At 42.5% G+C, this 20,899-nt stretch overlaps 1 protein-coding gene across 1 annotated transcript in view; it reads right to left on the bottom strand.

The window, feature by feature from the left end:
- Tshr (thyroid stimulating hormone receptor) overlaps positions 1-17,893 on the bottom strand; it is a 49,338-nt gene extending 31,445 nt beyond the window's left edge. The window contains exons 1-5 of the mRNA XM_032908228.1: positions 17,626-17,893; positions 14,112-14,186; positions 8,859-8,933; positions 6,491-6,565; positions 3,841-3,918 (exon numbers count right to left, since the gene is read on the bottom strand). Coding sequence (XP_032764119.1) covers positions 3,841-3,918; positions 6,491-6,565; positions 8,859-8,933; positions 14,112-14,186; positions 17,626-17,735 — 413 coding nt within the window. The 5' untranslated portion in view covers positions 17,736-17,893. The remainder of the gene's footprint in view (positions 1-3,840; positions 3,919-6,490; positions 6,566-8,858; positions 8,934-14,111; positions 14,187-17,625) is intronic.
- Positions 17,894-20,899: the final 3,006 nt, after the last annotated feature.

Raw genomic sequence — 20,899 nt, 5'->3', positions numbered from 1 at the left:
CTCTCCAGCCCCTAGGATTCTTTCCAATGACGGCAAATTAAAGGGAAGAGTGTGTCAGGTGACAGCTAAGCTCGTGTCAACACTGGAGGAGCAACACAGTTTTTGAAGATGACCACTTGAGAAGGCATTCATCTGAATGTACAGATTATTGGTTTTTTTAAAATTTAAAATGTTATTTTACCTTCTTTCAAAAAAATTCTATGTCTCCATAGAGTTTATCATAAATCAAATGCTTAATGGGTGTAGGTGGAATTGAGCCTCATAGAAGAATCTAAGAAGGCAGATAGGTCATGCCCTTTTGTGGTAAGTTTTTGAACATTTTAATAGACATGCTTCTGCAGCTAGTTAAATTTTCTACCTAGATTCCCAGGGCCAGCCTGAAATGTTACCAGTCATGATTTCTAGTGAAGTTACTGAGACAGGGGAGTGACTTGTCAAGAACTTGTTAGTCTAAACTCGTTAGGGATCAGCATCCTTTAACACAAATACAATCCTCACCTACAAAAACCACACTTCTTTTAGCTCACCCTAGCAAGTGCAAGGCCCTGGGTTCGGGTCCCCAAAAAAAAAAAAAAAAAAAAAAAAAAAAACCTCCTCAGAAAACCCAGACTTTGGAACTCTAAGGTATGTGGTTATTGGTGGTCATTGGCATAAAGAGGCAACAGCCGGGTTGGGGATTTAGCTCAGTGGTAGAGCACTTGCCTAGCAAGCACAAGGCCCTGGGTTTGTCCTCAGCTCCAAAAAAAAAAAAAAAAAAAAAAAAAAAAAAAAAAAAGATTGAACCGATTAAAAAAAAAAAAAAAAAAAAAAAAAAAGAGGCAACAGCCATGACCAGAGCCACAGGCACACCCTCCTAATTATGGGAGATTTTCAGTAATGACGTAATCTATGACATAGACACTCGATAAACCAGTAACTGCAGACGACTCTCCAAGTTTGCAACCAGGCCTGATCCTGCCACTTAATAGCTCAGTGATCCCGAGATGCTCACATCCTCTTCCATCCTGCCTTTTCAATCTCTAGAAATAATGATGCTAATACTTCATTACAGGTTAATGATGCTAGGGAGACCGAGGCACTATAGTTAATAGTGATGAATACTTAAAAGAAGACCAAATTCTAAAATTTGAGTTTATTCTAGATAATTGTAAGAGACTGAGGGGTGATCTGCTGGTTTTGCTGTTGTCTGTGCCTATTTTGTTTTGTCTTTACAATGCCCGAGTTCAGTTCTAGTTCTAAAGAAGTATGGCTATGGATTGCAATCTGTTTCTCAAGGACTCACACAGAGACAGGGAAATGATAATGGATAAATTCACTTTTCCTGAACGGCAACTCTCTCACAAATATGTGAAAAAAATATGCATTTTAATTTTCTCCAACTTTGTCCTTTATGGGCTGGAGAGATGGGTCAGGGAGTAAATGCCAGCCGTGTGAACATGAAGACCTGAATTTGGATCTCTGAAACCCACGTAAAAAGTCAAGCAGAGTAGCATGTGCCTGGAACTCCCAGGGGCATGGAGTGGACACAGGTGGACACTTGAAGTTCACTGAGCAGCCAGCCTAACCAAATCGATGTGCTTCACGTTCTGACAAAGACGCTGTTCCCAAAAATACAAGTGGATCGTAATTGAGAAAAAAATAATGTCTACCTGTCAGTCTCCACACATACATACACACACCTGCATGCACATATGCATACACCTACACTAAGGAGTACAAATAACACGTGTGCGAGTGTATATAACACACACACACACACACACACACAGAGACAGACAGACAGACAGACAGCAGACAGAAAGACAGACAGGTGTTCTTGGTTTGATTTATATTTTAGATATTAAAAACTTCATGGACAAGTACGTCTTGAAAGGTGTAAATGGCAGAAGACAAAAGAAATGGGGACCCAAGTGTGAATTCTGCTGTTAGCCATTTTCCTTGAACTGTTAACATCTTGAACTTCATTAATATTCAAGGAAGAAAGGGCTTTTTATAAAAGTATAATTAAAAAAAATCACCTGGAAAGATAATTGACAAACTCGTGCCATTTTTACCTCTACAGCCAGGATCCCACCATTGTTCCCCTAAGGAGGCGTAGGTCAACTTTCTTTTGAAAGGGAAAGAGATCCTAGGCAAGAGTATTAAAAGGGAGATGCCAACATTCTGCAAAGAAGCTGGGAATGGAGGAACTTACTTGGGAAGGATGCTACTCAATGCAATGGAAACCTTTACAGGGGACATGAATGGCCTTGACGTTAGGGACTGAGCAGGCTAAGAGCCCACTGTTGCTAAAAGGAAAGGTGGCTGAGTTGCAACTGCTTGTGTTTTCCCAAGAGCTCCACCTTTATTAGGAAAAACATGTTTGTCCTGCTCCACTGGGGAGAACAGCTGCGAGAGTTCGCATGACCCAAATGGATGCCTAAGTAGTGGCTTGGAAAGGGGGTCCCTGGGAAAAGCTGAGCAGAGGCTTGGATCAATCAGGCTGGGAAGTAAGTCAACTGGATTTGTATCCAGCAAAGAACTCTAGGCTGTAGTGTAGCCAGAGGGAGAGAACTCAGGTGACTGACCATATAGGTAAACAAAACAAAAGCCAGTAGGCCTAGCCCTAAGTGAGTGGGGAAAGAGTGGGGTTAGTGCTATGGAAAATAGGGAGCAGGGTGGCCCCAATTCCACTTTGTGGTTATCACAATGAGAGGAGAGGGTTCTGCCAGTTTGAAGAGTGAGCTTATCTTTTATATTCCCATTAGATCCTCCCCATTAGAATATTTTACGACTCTCACTGATTTAGCATCCATTTTGATGGCTGTCTGTGTTTCGAAACTGGGTCTAGGACTTGCCATAAAATCAAGGATGATCTTGAACCTCAGAACCTCCTGCCTCTACCTCCCTCGTGCTGGGATTATAGACCTGTGCTACCAGGCCCCACTTATAGGGGAATGGGGAAGAACCCAAGGCTTCGTGCCTGTCACACACACACTATGCTGACGGAACCGCATGCCCATCCTTCAATATCTACTTCTGAACATCCGAAGAGAAGGTCATGAATTCTGAGCCAAAACACTTGCTTCTATTGGACAAGCAGTTACAGGGGCTCTGTCACAGTTTGTGATCTCAGAGTGAAACTGTGCTTGCAGAAAGCGATGCTACACTGTATTCAGGGACACCATGACAGTCGCGTTTACTCTGTGGAACTTCTTCCGCTAGAGCAGCGCTTCTCAACCTTCCTAATGCTGTGACCCTTTAATACAGCTTTTCACTTTGTGGTGAACCCAACCATAAACTTATTTTTGCTGCTACTTCATAATATAATTTTTGCTACTGTTATGAATTGTAGTGTAAATATCTTAGATGCAACCCCTGTGGAAGGGTCACTTGACTCCCAAAGGGGTTGCAACGCACAGGTTGAGAACCACGGTGCTGTAGATTTGGGATATAGGACACTGTGCCACACAGCCCACAGACCACATCTGATCCACACTCAGTCTCCATAAAGGGACGTAATGGTGATGCCGACTTGCCCAGTGACTTATGTATGTGTTTGACTGCTTGTGATTTGCAGTGGCAGTTGCTAGGAGACGGTGCAATTTGGACAGCCAATCTGGAACAAATGCACCAACCCCTATCATAAGAGAACATGCAGTTCTTTTTTATCTTGTCCTGTTTGTGATCTGTGGAAAATAGAGGCAACACTCAAGTCTATGAAACCCTTCCCGATACAGAGCATATACATTAGAAGGTAGCATCCTTCCAAACTCAGACACCTTTTTATGGGGGGGGGTGTACCATGACAACAGCCTCAGATAAAATTCAGGTGCTGTCAAGAGTGAACTGGATACTCACAGGGTCAAGGTTTCATTGCATAGTCCCTGGAATGCGTTTTCAGGGACTGACGTCATGTAAGGGTTGTCTGTGATTTCTCTGCAAGAGAAAGCGTGAAAACTGTTGAGAGATGAAGCACGCTTGAAATGGGTTCTTCTGGCATATATGCACTTCAAGGAACCAGCCACAACACATTTCAGTTTTAGCTGCTTCCTTGACCGGATTCTGGTCACTGGTGGTCACGTGAGGTGGTGAGAGCTGTTCTGGATGGATAGACGTTCAGAGTGGAGCATGCATCAAGCAAACAAATTCCAGGGTGAGCTGAGGTCTCTGCCTTACTCCTTATTTCAAAACAGATGGAGCCGAGAGACTTCTGAATGTCTAACACTATGTCCATAGCAACTAGAATTTTCTATGCCAATAGAAGGATCAGGGGAAAGGGATCACTGGATTTCATTTCAGGAGTATCTTTAGAATGTCCTCTATGAGCAAAACACTGCCAGCCAGGGGCTTTCAGAGGACTGCTTATGTTTAACCTGAGTTTAATTGTAGTGAAGAGACATGCTCGAGTTTTCCCCCCTAGAAAAAAAATATTAAGAGTTTGCAGCATGCTAGGTACTGGTAGCACATGCCTTTGATTCAAGCTCGAGGGAGGCAGAGGCAACTGGAACTCTAGACAGCAGGCTCCAGGACAGCCAGGGCTACACCGGGAAACCCTGTCTTGGGAAAAGAAAAAAGAGCTTCCAGCTAATCATTCTACACTTTGCTGGCTCTGCAGTGTGAACTCAGCATTTGCAATTCTTCTCTTTCCATTTGTATGATGAGATGAGGTAACTGGTCTGACTGATGCTTTTGGGAAAAATCATCAGAGTCGATCCAAAGCACGGCCCTTGACGGCTCGGTGGAGCTCGGATCACGCGCTCATTTGAATTTTCTGGTCCTTTGCTTCACCGTTTGTTGAAAGGGAAACCAGTAACTTCCTTTACACCTTCAAAGGTGGTTGAGTGGAACAGGAGGAGCGAAAAGCTATCAGAAAATATGAAAAATAAGCTATCCTTGTTATCGGTAATCCCCTCCCCCTTCAGTCATTCCCCTCAGAAATCTCTTGATCGTTTTCCCCATTTAAAAATTAAATGCAGGGGTTGGGATTTAGCTCAGTGGTAGAGCGCTTGCCTAGGAAGCGCAAGGCCCTGGGTTCGATCCCCCAGCTCCGAAAAAAAAAAAAAAAAAGAACCAAAAAAAAAAAAATTAAATGCAGGTGGTAGAACCTTGAGTCAGTTCTGTGAGTTAAGGCATTTGCTGCCAGGCCTGACAACCCGAGTTCAACTCTGAGTATCTACCCCTGAGTGTTTTCTTCTGACCTCCACATAAAGACACTAAATAATAAAACATTTCATGTAAAACATGAAATAAAATAGGCTAGGAATTGTCCTGATCATTTGAGGTGAGGAGACCCTCCCTGAATATGGGTGGCACCATTTCAGGGGCTGAATTCTGAGTCACTTAAGAGTGGAGGCAGCTTACTGAGTTCTGGTAAGCAAGCAAGGATGTGTTTATTGGCTCTTGGCTCTTGGCTGTGGGTGTGATGTGACCCGATGCCTTGACTATCCCGAACTGATGGCCTGTAACTTGGAACTGTAGCCAAATAAACCATCTCTTCCTCCCTAGTGCCTTGTGCCTATGGAAGTCAGAAAAGGGAACAGGGTCAATCCCCTAGAACTGGAGTTAGAAACCATTGTGAGCCACTGTGTAAGTGCTGAGAGCTGAGCCTGGGTCCTCTGCAAGAGTAGCAAGTACTCTTAACAACTGAGCCATCTCTCCAGCCCCCTCCCCTCTGTTGTCTTTTGACAACAGAAATAAGGTTAGAAAAACTCAAAAGAATTGGCTTTCTTCTCTCTCTCTAATCCCCTCACCCATTTCTTTCTTGAACCCTGTGTTAGTTAGAATTAATATTGCTGTCATGAAACTCCATGACCAAAGAAACTTGAGGAGGAATGGGTTTATTTAGCTTTTACTTTTACCTCACAGTTCATCATCATAAGAAGTCAGGACAGGGAATCAGTTGGAGTAAGGCCCTGGAGGCAGGAGCTGAGTTGAGACCATGGAGGGGTACTGCTTACTGGCTTGCTCCTCATGACTTGCTCAGCCAGCTTTCGTATAGAACTAGGACCACCAGCCCAGGGATGGCACCACCCACCATGGACTGGCCCTCCCTGTCAATCATTAACTAAGAAAATGCCATACAGCCCTGCCTAAAACCTGATTTTATGGAGGGATTTTCCCCCCTTCTCTCAGATGACTTTAGCTTGTGTCAAGCTGACATACAGCTAACCAGCACAAACCCATTTCAACCTAGCGTCCTATTACCATCGTCCTACAAGAGCTGTTTCCGTCAGAATAACCAGTGACCCCCAATTAGTCAGTCAGTAAACTGTGCCCACCCTTCACTCATCCCTCACCCATCCTTCAGCACATTACCCTCCTCATTGCTCTCTCTTGGAATTGTTTGCTTTTCCTGGCTTCTACTAGTTCCCATGACCGCACCCCAGTTCTTATATTTTTGGCTGTGAGCCTAGCCTTTAACAGCTGAGCCATCTCTCCAGTCCATGCACCCCAATTCTTCTCAAGGGTAAACAAAACATACCAAATACTGTATGTCGAGCATACTTACAGTATAAAGAATACATCCGTGGAATAAATTTTGGTCAGGTCAGGGAATATTCTAAGTCCAGTATTGAAAATTCCACTACATTGAAAAAGAAGAAAAGAAAGTTTCAGGTAGGAAAATCAACACCTAGGAAGTATACTGTAATGGCTGGAAGTATGAGTTACAAGCCTTCCATTCAATATGGCATGACTGTGGCAAGTGCTAACTCCAGAATGGAATGATAGTCCTTCAAATAGAATAACTTAACCCAGTCAATACTAGCGGTGCCTATGTGCTGCTTAGAATTCTCTGTGGATTATGTGAACTCAGTGCGAGTCCTAGAAATAGGAGAGGAGGTGACAAGGGAAAGAGGAGGGGGCAGGAGGAAGGAAAAGAGAAAGATTTCCCTGTTTTAATCAGAAAACATTGGATGTGTGTGTTGGGGGATGGGCTGTAAAAGGCCAATGGAGGAAGAACATATGACTACGGAACTCTAAGTCAGCTTCGATGGCCCATGCCATCAATGCAGTACTCAGGAGGCAGAGGCAGGAGAATCTCGATGAGTTTGAGGTTAGTCTGGTCTACCTGGTGAGTTCTAGGACAACTAGGGATATTAGCCAGGGATATGTAGAGACTCCATCCCCTGCACATCTCCCCAATATCTGTTCATATTGCATTATTATTTTGCTAAGAATGGTATGTTGGCAGTAGTGACCTGTGAGTGTACAGCAGCGGCATTTAAAGAATATGTCCAGAAATGAAGGAAAATTTGAAAGACAATAGCTTCTCCTTCCAAAATTCATGTCATCAAGGGAAAGATATGTCAAGACTCAAAGATGTTCAAACTATATCATGAACACAAAAGTTTAGATACTCCTAATGCCTCCAGGATTTCATTCGTGTAATATATTTCTCAGCTACAAGAACATAGCTAGAGAGAATAGAGCAAGTTTGAAAGGCCTGTCTTGGAAGGGGAGAGACTTAGACCCTACCCAGCTCTTTCAGCACAAAACCCCCTCATGTTTTACTGATACATGTGCAAAAACAAATTCAGTCTTGGAGTTCTTCTAAAGAGGAGGCCATTGGATTGAAGAGGCAACAGGAGCAAGATAACTCAAAATGAATAAATGGGATAATTCAGAAGTGACAGTCTGTGGGTGTAAACGAGACTCAGTTGTGACTGGAGGTTCATGAAAAAGGGCAAAAAGGCCAAAGAGTTGAGTGGAGGCCTGATAATGTATGGTTAGTGAGACTTGTAACCTCGCTACTCTCCCCAAACCAGTAAATGAGTCTCCTTCCTCTTTGATGTCTCCCCTAATTGCGTGATTGACCATCTGCTGAATTGAAGGCAGGTCCATAAAAGGATTGGCTGCCTTGTCCCTCAAGACACCTTTCAATCACGCATGCCATTACTCTTAGCATCTCCCACGCCCACCCTTTCAACACTGGGCTCTTACAGTTTTCTCTAATGAGCCCTGTGGTCCCACAAGTCTTTATCATGGTACCCTGTCCCCCTGCTTGCCCCTTCTAACGTTGTGTGGCACTTCCTGTCTTGTCTCCATCCTTAAACATTTGCCTCGGAGAATATATGTGGGATATATTTTATTTTAAAAGCTGGACTAGATTATTTCTAGGCATAGAGATTAAGGTCGATTTTTATTTTCATTACACTTTTTTTTTTTTGTCTTCTAATTTTTAAAATTGCATTTGTGCAGGAAAGAAGGTTCTTGCAGCTGGTGTCCAGAGGGTCTTGGGTCGGATAACTATAACCATCTGAGGTCTTCTTTCTGTAGTACCTACTGTGTGTTAGGATGCAACAGAACCAAAATGTCCTCTGCTCTCACAGAGTGGACGGTCAGCTCATAAGTCTTTACTAAAGGTGAGCAGAAGTGTGTCCTTTCCGCTTCGAGGTTTTGCTTTTTGAAATTTCTAATATTGTTATCTCAATAAACAGAAATAAATAATGTAAACACAGATAAATATAATATAAACAATATAGATAATGTAAATATATGTATTATTTCCAAACAAAATTGACCAATTGGGTCTGAGGATTTTGTTTTGTTCATACTTTACAGTTTTCTTCCTCATTGCTCTTGGAGGTCTCTGGTCCCAGCACTATGTGCTGATGTTTTTGAACACACTTTAAGCACATCGCTCACTTCATTTGGTACTTTGCCCAATGGGGAAAGATGAGAAATCACAGGAAGTGACCTGATTGTGCCATACACGAATCAAATGACGACAAAGGATAATATCATCTTAAGGAGATTCTTGATAAACAACAGCATCAGGAGTCTAAAACACACACATACACATGCACAGACACACACACAGGCAGACACACACACACACACACACACACAATAATAGAGAAGGAGTCAGTACTTACAGAAACTTGAGCAAGGGGAGCTCTGTTAAGGCATCAGGGTCTATGTAAGTCAAGCTTCTGGTGTTGCGGATTTCTCTGTAAGAGTTACAAGAGTTCTGTCAGCATCCCTTCCTATTTTCACTAAAGAGAAATCATGATTAATAAAAGTTCCCAAAAGACTATGATGTATTTATGTGGTAGGGCAGGGGCTTTATGTTGTTAACCCAGATCCCTAGCTTCTCCCAGACACGATTGCCCCTCTTGCAAACATGGCTTGCTCCAGTCCATTTGAATTTACGGACTCCCGTTCTCTGAACTGGTCTCAAAGTTTTGTTTGTTCTTTTTCTTTCTTCTCTCCCCCTCTTTCTTTTTAGTTTTTGGCAGAAAGAAAAACCCCTCTGGTGGTTTGGCAAGCAGCTGAGGACAGAGGACAGACGTGTATATTAACAGAAGCCGGTGATGTCGCTATGACAAATGACACTGGAATGAGAGGTTAGTGAACCCTGACAGATGACAGCATGGCAAAAAAGGGCCAAGATTCTATTAATTTCAGTTGCAGGTAAACGGGGCAGAGTAAGCCTAAATGGTTCGCTTGGGTTTATTTCGTGATGTTAGTAACTGAAGACTTCTGTATCTGTGTTGTGATATCACATGAGTTTATAACATTAGGTTCATGCATTCACTGATCAAAATACACAGTTAACATTAGTCACATGCAGTTTACTAGTGACAACTGTTAGACATGGGCTGGCGCTGGTTAAGTTAAAAATATTTAGCATGCATAGATTGACTAGAAGATGTTCACAGCACTTCCTATACTTCCGTGGAAAGTCAGTAAGCACCAACTGAGGCCTGTAGTCTTTCTTTCTGTAGGTGGCCTCTGAGGCTTGGCCACCGAGGGCACTGTGTCTAATCATCCGTGCTATTAATTGGAAAGCTTAAAATCTAATCTTTGTAATTTTAAATCGTCTTTGTTTAAGGATAATTTGCATTCCACAAAATCCACAAATCGTAGGCACATGGTTCATTAACTTCTAGTAAACTTACTGAGTTGGCCATGAGTTGGCCATCGCCACAACCCAGTTTTACAACACACATTGCTGTCTTTGACAACAGTAGCATGTGGATATTTGTGATTTATCTCAACTTCCTCCTTTCAGCCAGACTTGATCTTCTCCCTCCTTCCCTTCCCTTCCTTCCCCTTCCTTCCCCTTCCCTCCCTTCCCCCCTTCCTTCCCCCTTCCCTTCCTTCCTTCCCTTCCTTCCCCTTCCCTTCTCCTCCTCCCTCCTTCCCCCCCCTTCCCTTCCTTCCCTTCCTTCCCTTCCTTCCCTTCCCTTCCCTTCCCTTCCCTCCTCCCTTCCCTTGCCTCCAGTCCCCTCCCCTTCTCTTCCCTCCTCTCTTCTCTTAAAACAAGGCAAAGAACAGAGAAAGTGCTTGTTCAAAGCCCCTTTTCAGACATGCATCCTTCAATATGAGCACACAATAGAGGAGAGAAGCCCTGAGCAGGGCACAGAGGAATGAGATGGGAGTAGAAGGCCCAGAGCCCGTGTTACTGAACAGTCCCCTAGCCTCTGATTTCTTTCCTTGTTCTCCTTTGTTCTTGCCTGAGTCATTCAGTCCCACAGACCAACTCTCAACCCCTCCAGACTCATTTACATAGGCCTCTTGTAAGCAAAATGCAAGTAGATTTTTTTTAAAAGATTGTTCAGTATGAAAATCTTTGTGCTTTAATTAGAATTGAGTCAGTACGGTTACTATAATTATTTCATGTGTAATGCAATGATCATTTGGGATTGAATTTACTATTTGGTCAGGCAATTGTTTCTTTTCATTTCTCGCCTTACTAAACTGTCATCAGTTAATTCTTTCATCCCTCCCAACTGTTAGTTTGTTAGTTAACTCCTTGAGTCACTTTCCCATGGATTGTAACTTGAGTCATGATTTATAAAAGTCTGATATTCAGTTTTAGCATTGTCCTGGCTAGTTATTGTTAACTTGACACAAATCTAGTCATATTTGGGAAGAAGGAATCTCAATGGGGGTATTGCCTCTATCAAGTTTTCCTGTGGGCATCTTTGGGGAGCATTTTCTTAATTGGAGGGCCCATGCTGGGAAGAGTACCTTGCCCAGGCCGATGGGTCGGGGCTGTGTAGGGCTCATGGTGAGTTAGTAAATAGTGTTCCCGTGTGGTTTCTGTTCCTGTCTCAGGTTCCTGCCTCAGGGTTCCTGCCTTCACATCCCTCGTGGATGGACTGTAACCTGAATGCTATTCTCCCCCGAGTTGTTTTTGGTTAGTTGTTATGGTTATCACAGCAACAGAGAAGCAACTAAGACAACTCTTAGGTAATCTGACGACTCTAGAACCTTTTAATATTATATATCCATAACCTCTCCATTCCTTTTCTATATTATGCATTTTAATTCTATGTGTAGAGGCATTTTTTGTTTTGCATTGGGCTTATATGGATGAAGATCAGTTATTTTGATCTAGTTAAATAGCTAGCTTTATTAATAGTTTCAAATGCAGTTTTTATAGAATGTTACCTGAGTACTGCTAGGTGTTCGCCATACGCATCATTGGATAGATAACAGACAGGAATCATATAGTAGGTGATCAATCAGATCACTGTTTCAGTCGTTAGTAATTATCACAATGGTTCACTCACAAACAATAAAGAATACAATGTTGTTTATGAGCTTCTGGGTAACAGATTGGTATGACATTAGTTAACCGGAACAGTGACTTGAGTAGAGATGAGAGTGCAGGACCCAGTTGTGATGGTCATGTGTAGCTGTAATCCCAGCACAGGAGGCACATGCTCAAGGCCAACCTGAGTACATAGTGAATTCTTCTTCTTTTTTCCTTGTAAAGAACTTGTGAGATAGCTTTACTATTATATTTCATGATAACATGATTGACAGCTAGACAGCATGGGCAGGGGCTTGAAAGAGGGACCATCGGCTGTGCACAGATGTTAACTGCTTCACTGGCACTCCCCAGCAAACCTGTGTCTCTGTATGAACTCGGAGTTCTGCTTTGTTCATGGGGGGATCATTCTGCTTGATAAGTTCATGACCCATGCTGTCACCTTTCCACCCTCTTAATACATTCTGTATTTGCTCCGCAATACCACAAAGGAATGAGAAAGCACCCCGGAGGAGTCTTCTTTGAAGAGATCCACATATCACTGTGTTTGTTTGGATGTGTGGTCAGCGCTTCTGTCAAGTGCAGATCCTCTGTGTGGTCCTTTGGGGTTAGAACTAGGCCTTTTGAAGATCTATTCACAGAATCTTGCCCCCTATTATCCAGCAACATTTCTGCCTTGGTCTGCATTCACATCATCAGGGTCTCTATGCAGAAGACACACAAAGGAGACACGGAGAGTTCAGACTCTTCAAGGACAGCCAGCAGCTCTTCATGCTACTTGAGAACCCAGTGTTTTGACTTCGGGAGTGTGGTGTGCCATGCTTCTTATTTAGAATTGCAGTCTGCCAAGTAGGCTGGCCACCAGGTCAGGCTGGCACTTCCTCTTACAGTTCCTACATGAAATTCTTTCTGAGAGAAAAAGGAATGAACTGTTGATTCAAGGACCTATGTGGCCAAGTCTCAAAATACTTGAGTATTTGAAGCTATAAGAAAGAACACACACTATCAGGTTTCTTCTACATGAAGGTTTAAAAATATAAATGGAGTTTTAGTGACAGAAAGTTGATCTGCTGTTGCCAAAGGCCGTGTTAGGGAACCACGTAGAGCAGAAGGAAGCCAGGACCTTTTCAGATTTTTATATTCTGTATGTAAATGCTTGAGAGTCTGCATATGTTGTCCTGGTTGGGTTGGAGGCGTTGCTGGTGTTCACATAGGTGTAAACATCCCAGGTTATAGACTTAGAGCATCATGTCCCGTTTGTGGTTTTCAAAGTCGCTCCAGTATCACTATCAACAGATAGCTTTCAAGTTTTACCTTATGCTGTGTGTCTTAGTTAGGCCTTTACTGCTGCAGCAAAATACCAGAACCAAAAAGCAAGTTGGGGAAAAAGGGTTTATTCGCCTTACACTTCCACGTTGCTGATCATCACCAAAAGAGAGTCAGGACAGGAACTCAAGGAGGGCAGAATCCATGGAGGGGTGCTTCTCACTGACTTGTTTGTTTTTTTTTTCCATAATGAATTCATGACCAGCTTGGATTACACAGTGAGACCCTATTTCAACCTCTCATTCTACCTCAGAGCAAGGCATTGTGTATTATGTCTGTAATCTCAACATTAAGGACAATGAGGCAGGAGGATTGCTGTGAGCTAGCTTGAACTACAGGATGAGACTTGGTCTCAGAATCCTAAAGCAAATCAAATCAAACCAAACCAAACCAAACCAAACCAAACCAGAATGATCATTAAAAACCTCCCAACCTGCACCAACCTACTAAAAAACAAAAGAAATTCTTGCCATAGTTCTGCATCAAAAGAAAGAGGGTTGAATACTGGCATCCAGACCTAGGCGTTACCAAGACATTGGAAAGATGATTTCCTATAACTCATACAAGACAGGGGAAAATGGGCAGCCACAGCTTAAACTTCTTAATATGGTTTTATAAATCTTAAAACACACTGTCATAATCATGCATCCAATCAATATTAGATTTATTATCTATCCTTTCCTTACATGTTTGTCACAGTGAGAGAAAACTTAATGTCTCACAAAGAGTTTAAATGTCACAAAGTATTCAAGCTTTTCTCATTGACAGTTGAATTAGGTTTTTTCTTTGTCTTGTTTGTTTGTTTGTTTTAATCAAGTTTCAGTCTGTGTATCTTTAGGATGCCGTGCTATTGTGCAGAACATGGGATGCCTGTACTTTAAATCCCACTGTTTTTGTTTTGTGGTCCAAATGTCTTATATACCTTCACATTTACCCCCTCTGTAGCTGTCACGTCCTTCTGTACAGACTGTATGGCCGGATGGGGGTCGTCTTTCTGTTTCCCAATCACTCCCTTTAGCAGTTCTTTTACTTTGAGTGGAACCCTGACAAGTTCTTAATAAATGTCTTCGTGGGACTTGTGCGATAGCTCACCCTCTGAGGGCATTTGCTACTAAGTCTGTTAACCCGAGTTCAGTCCCCAAACCCACCTGGTGAAAAGAAAGAACTGACTTCCGTAAGCTGTCTTCTGACCTACACATATGTATTGTGGCACACCCCCACCCCACAAGAAAGAATGTAAAAAACTATTTTAAATGGTGGCTGTCATTTGGGTCTGTTTTGTACATTTTCTTGTACTTACATGTGAGTCATTTTACTCAAATTGTAGAAAGAATGTGGTTCCAGCCGCTGCAGAGTGGCATCTATGGATAGATAGCTGGACATTATAAAAAAAATAAGACAAAGTGGAAAAGTTAGCGATGAACTCCAAATGTTCTCCTTTATTTCGCCATAGTGGGTCACATGAGGCCATGATAACGCCACTATGTAATGTGCTTTAAGCATCCCCCCACCACCGAATTCCCCTGTTCCCTCTTCTCCTGTTCCACCCATTTCCCACCAGTCCTCTCCGTTCTTCTCAACAGCATGACCTCTGTTCTTACGCCCTCTGTGTGCATGTGACTTTATGTGTCTATGAAGTCTAGAACTCACGTGCGAGAGAACACTTGCGGCGTGTGTCCTCTCTGAGACTGGCTTCATTCAGTTAGTAAGAAGCTCTTCAGTTGCCTTAGCATTACATTTGTCTTTTTGACTAAAAAAAAAAAATTCCATTGTGTCTATAAACCATATTTCCTTATCCATTCCTGTTGACGGACACCTAGATTGGCTTCATAATTTCAGGAGTGTGCAAAGTGCTACAGTTAGCATTGTCATGTAAATATCAGTGATGAAATCATCCTACTTTTTATGTACATGTATGTATGTGTTCATGTGTGCAGGTGAACCTGTGCATGTGTAGGCTAGAGGAAACTTTGACTGTCCTAACTCAGATGCCATGTGCATTGATTTTACAGACAAGGCCCGTCATTCTTAGCCTGGGACACCTAAGTAGACTAGGCTGACTGGTCCGCTATCTCCAAATATCCAAGTATTTCCATTTCAAGAGTTCTGGAATTTCTATGTGTGCCAACATTCACGGCTTTACAACATACTATTTTTGGAATACCTTCTTTATTGGGGCCTTTTCAAGTAAGGGACCAAATATAATGGTCTAACTATATATATATTTTTGAATCCCAGTATGTGTAAAAAGTTCCCAGTACTTTCTCATGTGATACTTTCTGAACTTTCAATAAAGACAGAGTGAAGCCTTTTGTGAGGAATAGACACACAATTGACAAACATACACTCACACAGAGGGAGAGAGGAGAGAAGAAAGAGGAGAGAGAGGGGAAAGAGGGGAGAGAGAGAGAGAGAGAGAGAGAGAGAGAGAGAGAGAGAGAGAGAGAGAGAGAGGGGATGGGGAACAGGGGAACAGGACAAGGGGGACAGGGACAAGGATGGGGACAGGACAGGGGACAGAGGACAGAGGACAGAGATTCAGATAGTCATTGCTCAGAGAGACACAGATAGTGCAGACATTGCTCAGAGAGACACAGATTAAGACTCATAAAACAGAGGACAAAAACCATAGGGAAACAAAGTAGACCCTTTGGATCTGGACTCTAAAATGGCTCCCAAAGGGTTATGCTTTTATTTCTTTCTTTAACATTACACAGTGCATTGTTGGTAGCCCAGACTTAATCACTGATGCTTTTAAACCATGCAGGCCTGTTCTCTCTTAAGACCTGTTATCTTGATTTTGAATGAAACAGAAAAGTCAGGATTTGTCTTGACATTATTAAGCAAAATACCATGCAAATACAAAGTGTTAGGTACTAAAAGAGGGGAGAAAGAGATGCTCTTTACAGGTGCAGTTGTGAATCTGTATGTCAGCAATCTTCTTTCAGGTGGTTTTATCAGAGTAATGAGAGCACGGATTCAATGACCCTCATCTACTGAGAGGATCGTCTATGCCATCTGGGAAAATAAATGATGTATGGAGCCCTAACAGAGATTCCCAGCCCTGAACATAGACTTGAACAACCTGGACACAGACATGTTCCAGACCCATCCTAGGATCATTGATTCACGGTTATGAGTGCCAAGCACTTATGCTTTCCAAATGCTTCCTTGGTGAATGTAACTGAATGGCTTTCTTCATGAGAGAAGCCGTACTTGTTAGACGCTGGCTATCCTTTTTGGCAGGGTTGCTTGTTACTATTCTGGTGCCCTGTGCTGTTTATTTGGAAGTATTTACTCTATGAAACAAACAGCCTTTGATCTCCCAGGCTTCCCAGCCTTTTGTCCTTTGTGGCTAAGCAACAATATGTAAATTGTTTTGATCCAAACACTTATCTCAGAACACATTTCATAGGGGGACATTACAGAATTTGTCATGGACAAACATGGAGCAAGAGTCATGCCAAAGGCCGACAACTTGCTTCCCTGTGTTTGTCTCATGGCCTTTGTTCCGCATTCCCTACTGAATTCTCAGAGACTAAGTTCATTCTGCCCACCTCACTGAGCTGAAGTTCTGGTTTTACTAGCCCCAGGGCTTGCTATAACTTAAATTATGTTCTCTTTCATGCCTCAGCCCAGAAATAACATATATGTCATTTGCTGAAAGCATCAAACACAGGGGTTGAAAGCAACTTCCTAAAACTTACTATAAAAGTTAAAAAGCATGCAGTGGTGGACAAGCAATGGTTTTCACAGAGCTGTTTGTTGCCTGGGTCAGCTGGGATTAGCTGGTTGGTGATTCGATCCTGATAAAGAGTTCTATATCCCATGTCTTCCCCGTGCGATGGTTTCTATGCTTCTCAATAAACGCAGAGCAAAGCACTTTTGGGGAGGAGAGAGACACACATGCCACACATAACAGAATGTGGAAGGGGAGAGAGGAGAGAGGAGGAGAGGAGAGAGGAGAGAGAGAGAGAGAGAGAGAGAGAGAGAGAGAGAGAGAGAGAGAGAGAGAGAGAACAGAGAGAGAGAACAGAGAGAGAGAGAACAGAGAGAGAACAGAGAGAGAGAGAGAGAGAACACAGAGAGAGAGAGAACAGAGAGACACAGAGACAGACAGACAGGCAGGCAGGCAGGCAGGCAGACAGACAGGCAGACTCACAAGATAGCCTCCAAGCAGTCACAGATTCAGGCTCACAGAGGCTGGAAGCCGAGGAACATGAAGAAGAGAATTGAAATCTGGACTTGCTCTTGATGAAATGATTCCAAGGAGGGTATCTTTTCCTTAATGGGACACCAACGCCTCATTGATGACTCAGTTAATCACTAATGAATTCACTCATGGGCAATGGTTGCTAGCCTAATGGGCAAGCGTCTCTTTTCATCTGTCTGCATACTGCATCTCCATTTTAAGACTTAGAATTGTTTTTAACTTGGTTTGAAGCAAGGGAAACCTGAAATGATTTGGCTTCATTTGCACTGAATGACTGGTGAAAGTGAATCCATAGAAAACCTAGGATGGCTACGTAAAGAAGAGACACATAACTGTCTGGGGACTCTCAGAACATCCTATGATATGCTAAAACACCCCAAAACAGCGAGCTTGACATGACCACACAAAATTAAATTTAAAGGGTAGATTTAAAGGGTCCTAAAAGATCAGGTAAGTACTATATAAATAAAATTTTCAAATACTTAAAAATGCAGATGGCATTGACTTAGGCAAGGACAGTACCAATGGCTATTCTTGGCAGAACGCACTGAGACAGAAGTGCGAGACAACTGCAAAGTTGTATGTTGAAATAATTACTTACATCCTGGAAATATTGGGCAGGCTCGAAAAGGCAAGACTGGGAATGGTCTTCAGGTGAGTCTCAATGAGCTTCCTAGGGAAATGACAGTCACACGGTTGAGTTCTCATCATTGGTCTTTTAAAATTACCTTAATTTCAAAGAAAACCTTATCGGAAGCATAGTGACCTTTCACAACACAATCAATGACGCCATCGTGATTTCTCCTCCCCCGACATAAGAACTGGGAATGTGATTCAGATGTAGAATCCTCATCTCTCATCTCTGGATTGGCAGTGGAGTGATATCCTTTGTCCAACATCATACGTCATTTGTTCACTGAAAAGGCACATACTGTGTCCTTAGAGTATGTCCATGAGAAGACCAGGTCCACAGCAGGACGGTGGTAACTGATGGACTTCTTTCTCAGAACTGTAAGCCATCTATGTTGGACCTGAAATCTGAAGGTATTGCATCCCCCACTTTCCTTTCTGGGACTCCTCATAGATAAGAAAGCGTCTTCCAGTATTCCAGTCTGATTATGATTCTTCATCTAGGCCTTCCAATTTTTGACTTCCCCTTTGTATGGTGATAACTTGAGCAGAATCCTGCATAGAAAAGCTATGCCCAGGGTCCCAACCCATTTTGCAAGAGGACGATGCTGGGTCCCCTTAGTCATCTTCCTCTGCATCTGGGTTTGCCCCTTGAATACTGGAAATAACGGATCAGTTACCTACTACCTTATCTACAAGCAGGATTCATATACATTTCCCTACAATCTTCATTTCTTCTCTGTTTTATTCACCTCCTCCTTCTCCTCTTCTTCCTTCCTTCTTCCTTCTCCTCTTCCTCCTTCCTTTTTCTATCTAGGCTTTCACTGGACTGTTTATATGGCAGGACTTGAAAATTATCTGTAACATACTTAGTCAAAACACCTGCAGGCCAAGTTTGTGAAAGGACTAAAGATTTTTGTTAAATACAGGGTAGGTAAGTGAAAGAGGTAGATTCTTCTCAACCTCTGAGTATTGGACCATGAAGTCTAATGCTGTCCAATCTCCTAGTATTAATACTAGGAGATTCACTGTTTGAGTGGTTATCTCAATTTAGCTGTGTGGTGTCTTTATTTGTGTGTTCCTTACAATAATGTGGATTTTATTATTAAATAAAAAAAGAAAAGAAATTCAGATCTCGTAAGTCGTCTTCACTTGAAGTTACAGCCCCTTAACTGGGCTGATTAAAAGCTTATTGATGTGGATCCAGGATTCTGGAGCTCAAATGCTAAGAGAACAACTCGTTCTACTAAAATCTCTGTGTGAAAACGAGGCCCCGCAGAAGGAAAACAAGGGATAATAAGTGCACCTGTTGGGTATTATGAAAAGAGCTCGAGTTTCCTGAATCCAAAAGTGGTCTTACAGACTTGTCCCGGGTAAACATTTTTTTAGAGTATACTTTTTATAACATTGCACATTGCTTGCAGGTGATATGGACCTCAACTGCATCTTTCACTGACTATAAATTAGGGCACTTGGCCTTATTCAGAGGAGAGAACCAGGTCAGGGTTGGTGGTGTACGCTTATAATTCTGATACTCAGGGAGTTGGGGGTAGGACGAGTTTCAGTTTCAGTCTAGCCTGGGGTACATAGAGATCTGCCTCAAAATAGTAATAGTACAAAATTAGATTTTTAAAAAAATAAATAATATGTGTCAAATTAAATAGGAAGTTAGAATAAGATTGAAATGTCTTCTAGCAGATGAGGAGCAGAAATAGCATATGAATAAAATTTAATATATTTTTCAATTAAGACTCAAATAGCGTTTATACGCTTTCCTGGAGGGAGGGTGGGAGGGAGGGAGGGAGGGAGGGAGGGACAGAGGGAAGGAGGAAGGAGGGAAAGAGAATATTATATGTCTGTGACTGTGAGTTTATGTGCACCATGTGTATGCAGGAGCCTGTTGAAGCCTGAGAGTGCATTAGATCCCCTGGAACTGGAGTCACAGATGGTTGTGAGCTGCCATGTGGGTGTTGGGAACTGAACCTGGGTCCTTTGCAAGAGCAGCCAGAGCTCTTAACAGATGATCCATCTCTCCAGACCCCATAATTCCTGTTTCTTAAAGTCTTTCTTTTCTCAAACACAAAAACCTTATAGGAACCTTGAATCTGAACAGGTTATGCTTCCTTTGTGTGTCTGTTTGTCCTCCTCTATCTGTTTCTGTCTGAATCACTGCTTTATGAACACCCATCATGTGTCCACACACCAGCACAAGTTATAGATTTAAGAGCAGCTGTCTTAATAACCATAAAGCATGTCCAATAAATCTCCTAGGAGAATGAAGAGAGGGGTGCCAGCCATCTTAGCATAAGATGAAATTCATTAGCCTACTTGTTGGTTGAATCTAATGTAGTGATGATCATAACACAGACTGACTTCCATAGCAAGTGAAGTGTCAGAATGAGAAACGATCACATACATTGGAATTCAATCGCAGTCTAACTGACAGGTTTTTTGCTGTGTTTATTCATAGTGAGATGTAGACAAAATACAAAAGGGCCTCTGAAATCCAGGTTCAGATTCATTTACCTTTACTCTTAGTGTAAACGGTCACCCCATGTTTGCATACCCTCTGCTCTCTTTTCTAACTTGAAAAATATGCTTGGTCTGACAAACTCCAACAAACACTGAGAGGAATGAGTACTTCCTGATGCTTAGGCAGGCGTCTGTATCTCTTAAAACCATGAAGCTACAATCTCCATGAAGATCTCATATTATGGTTTTTCTTTTAATGAGACAAGACCAGAAAAAAAGCTGTGCCCTGTTCTAAGTTACTGTCCTGCCCTAAGTCCTCCGTACTGTGGGACAGTTGCTTTGGGCTGTGCCTTGCCCTGCCTCCACTTTGCAAATGCAGAGGTAAGGTGACCATGCATCCCAATTGTGCAGATAAACAGTGGCCTCCAGAATGAATCATGAGGCACAGGCTGCTAAGTTATTCACACAAGCAAAAAAAAAAATTACTCCTTTTCACATGTGGAAGTACACAGGGAACACATAACAGAAAAGCCAAGTCCATGAACTTACTGAACACACCAGATATAATCTTTCACTTATGACTATAAAGTGAGTGCCCTAAGGCTAGGTCATAGGGGACACTGACTTATCACCTAGTTCCTTGTGAGCCTTACCCAGGACAGTGGCCACAATAATGGATTATTCCTTCCATCTCCCAGCTCCAGGTTGAGGGAAGTTTGTTCTGCCCTCCTCACATGATGTCCTATTTCAGGACAAGGGTTGAAAATAATCAG

The sequence above is a fragment of the Rattus rattus genome, chromosome 7 (genome assembly GCF_011064425.1).
Source record: "Rattus rattus isolate New Zealand chromosome 7, Rrattus_CSIRO_v1, whole genome shotgun sequence".
Taxonomy (NCBI): Eukaryota; Metazoa; Chordata; class Mammalia; order Rodentia; family Muridae; genus Rattus; species Rattus rattus.
Note: the sequence above shows the minus strand (reverse complement) of the source record. Positions and strands in the feature narration are given on the sequence as shown.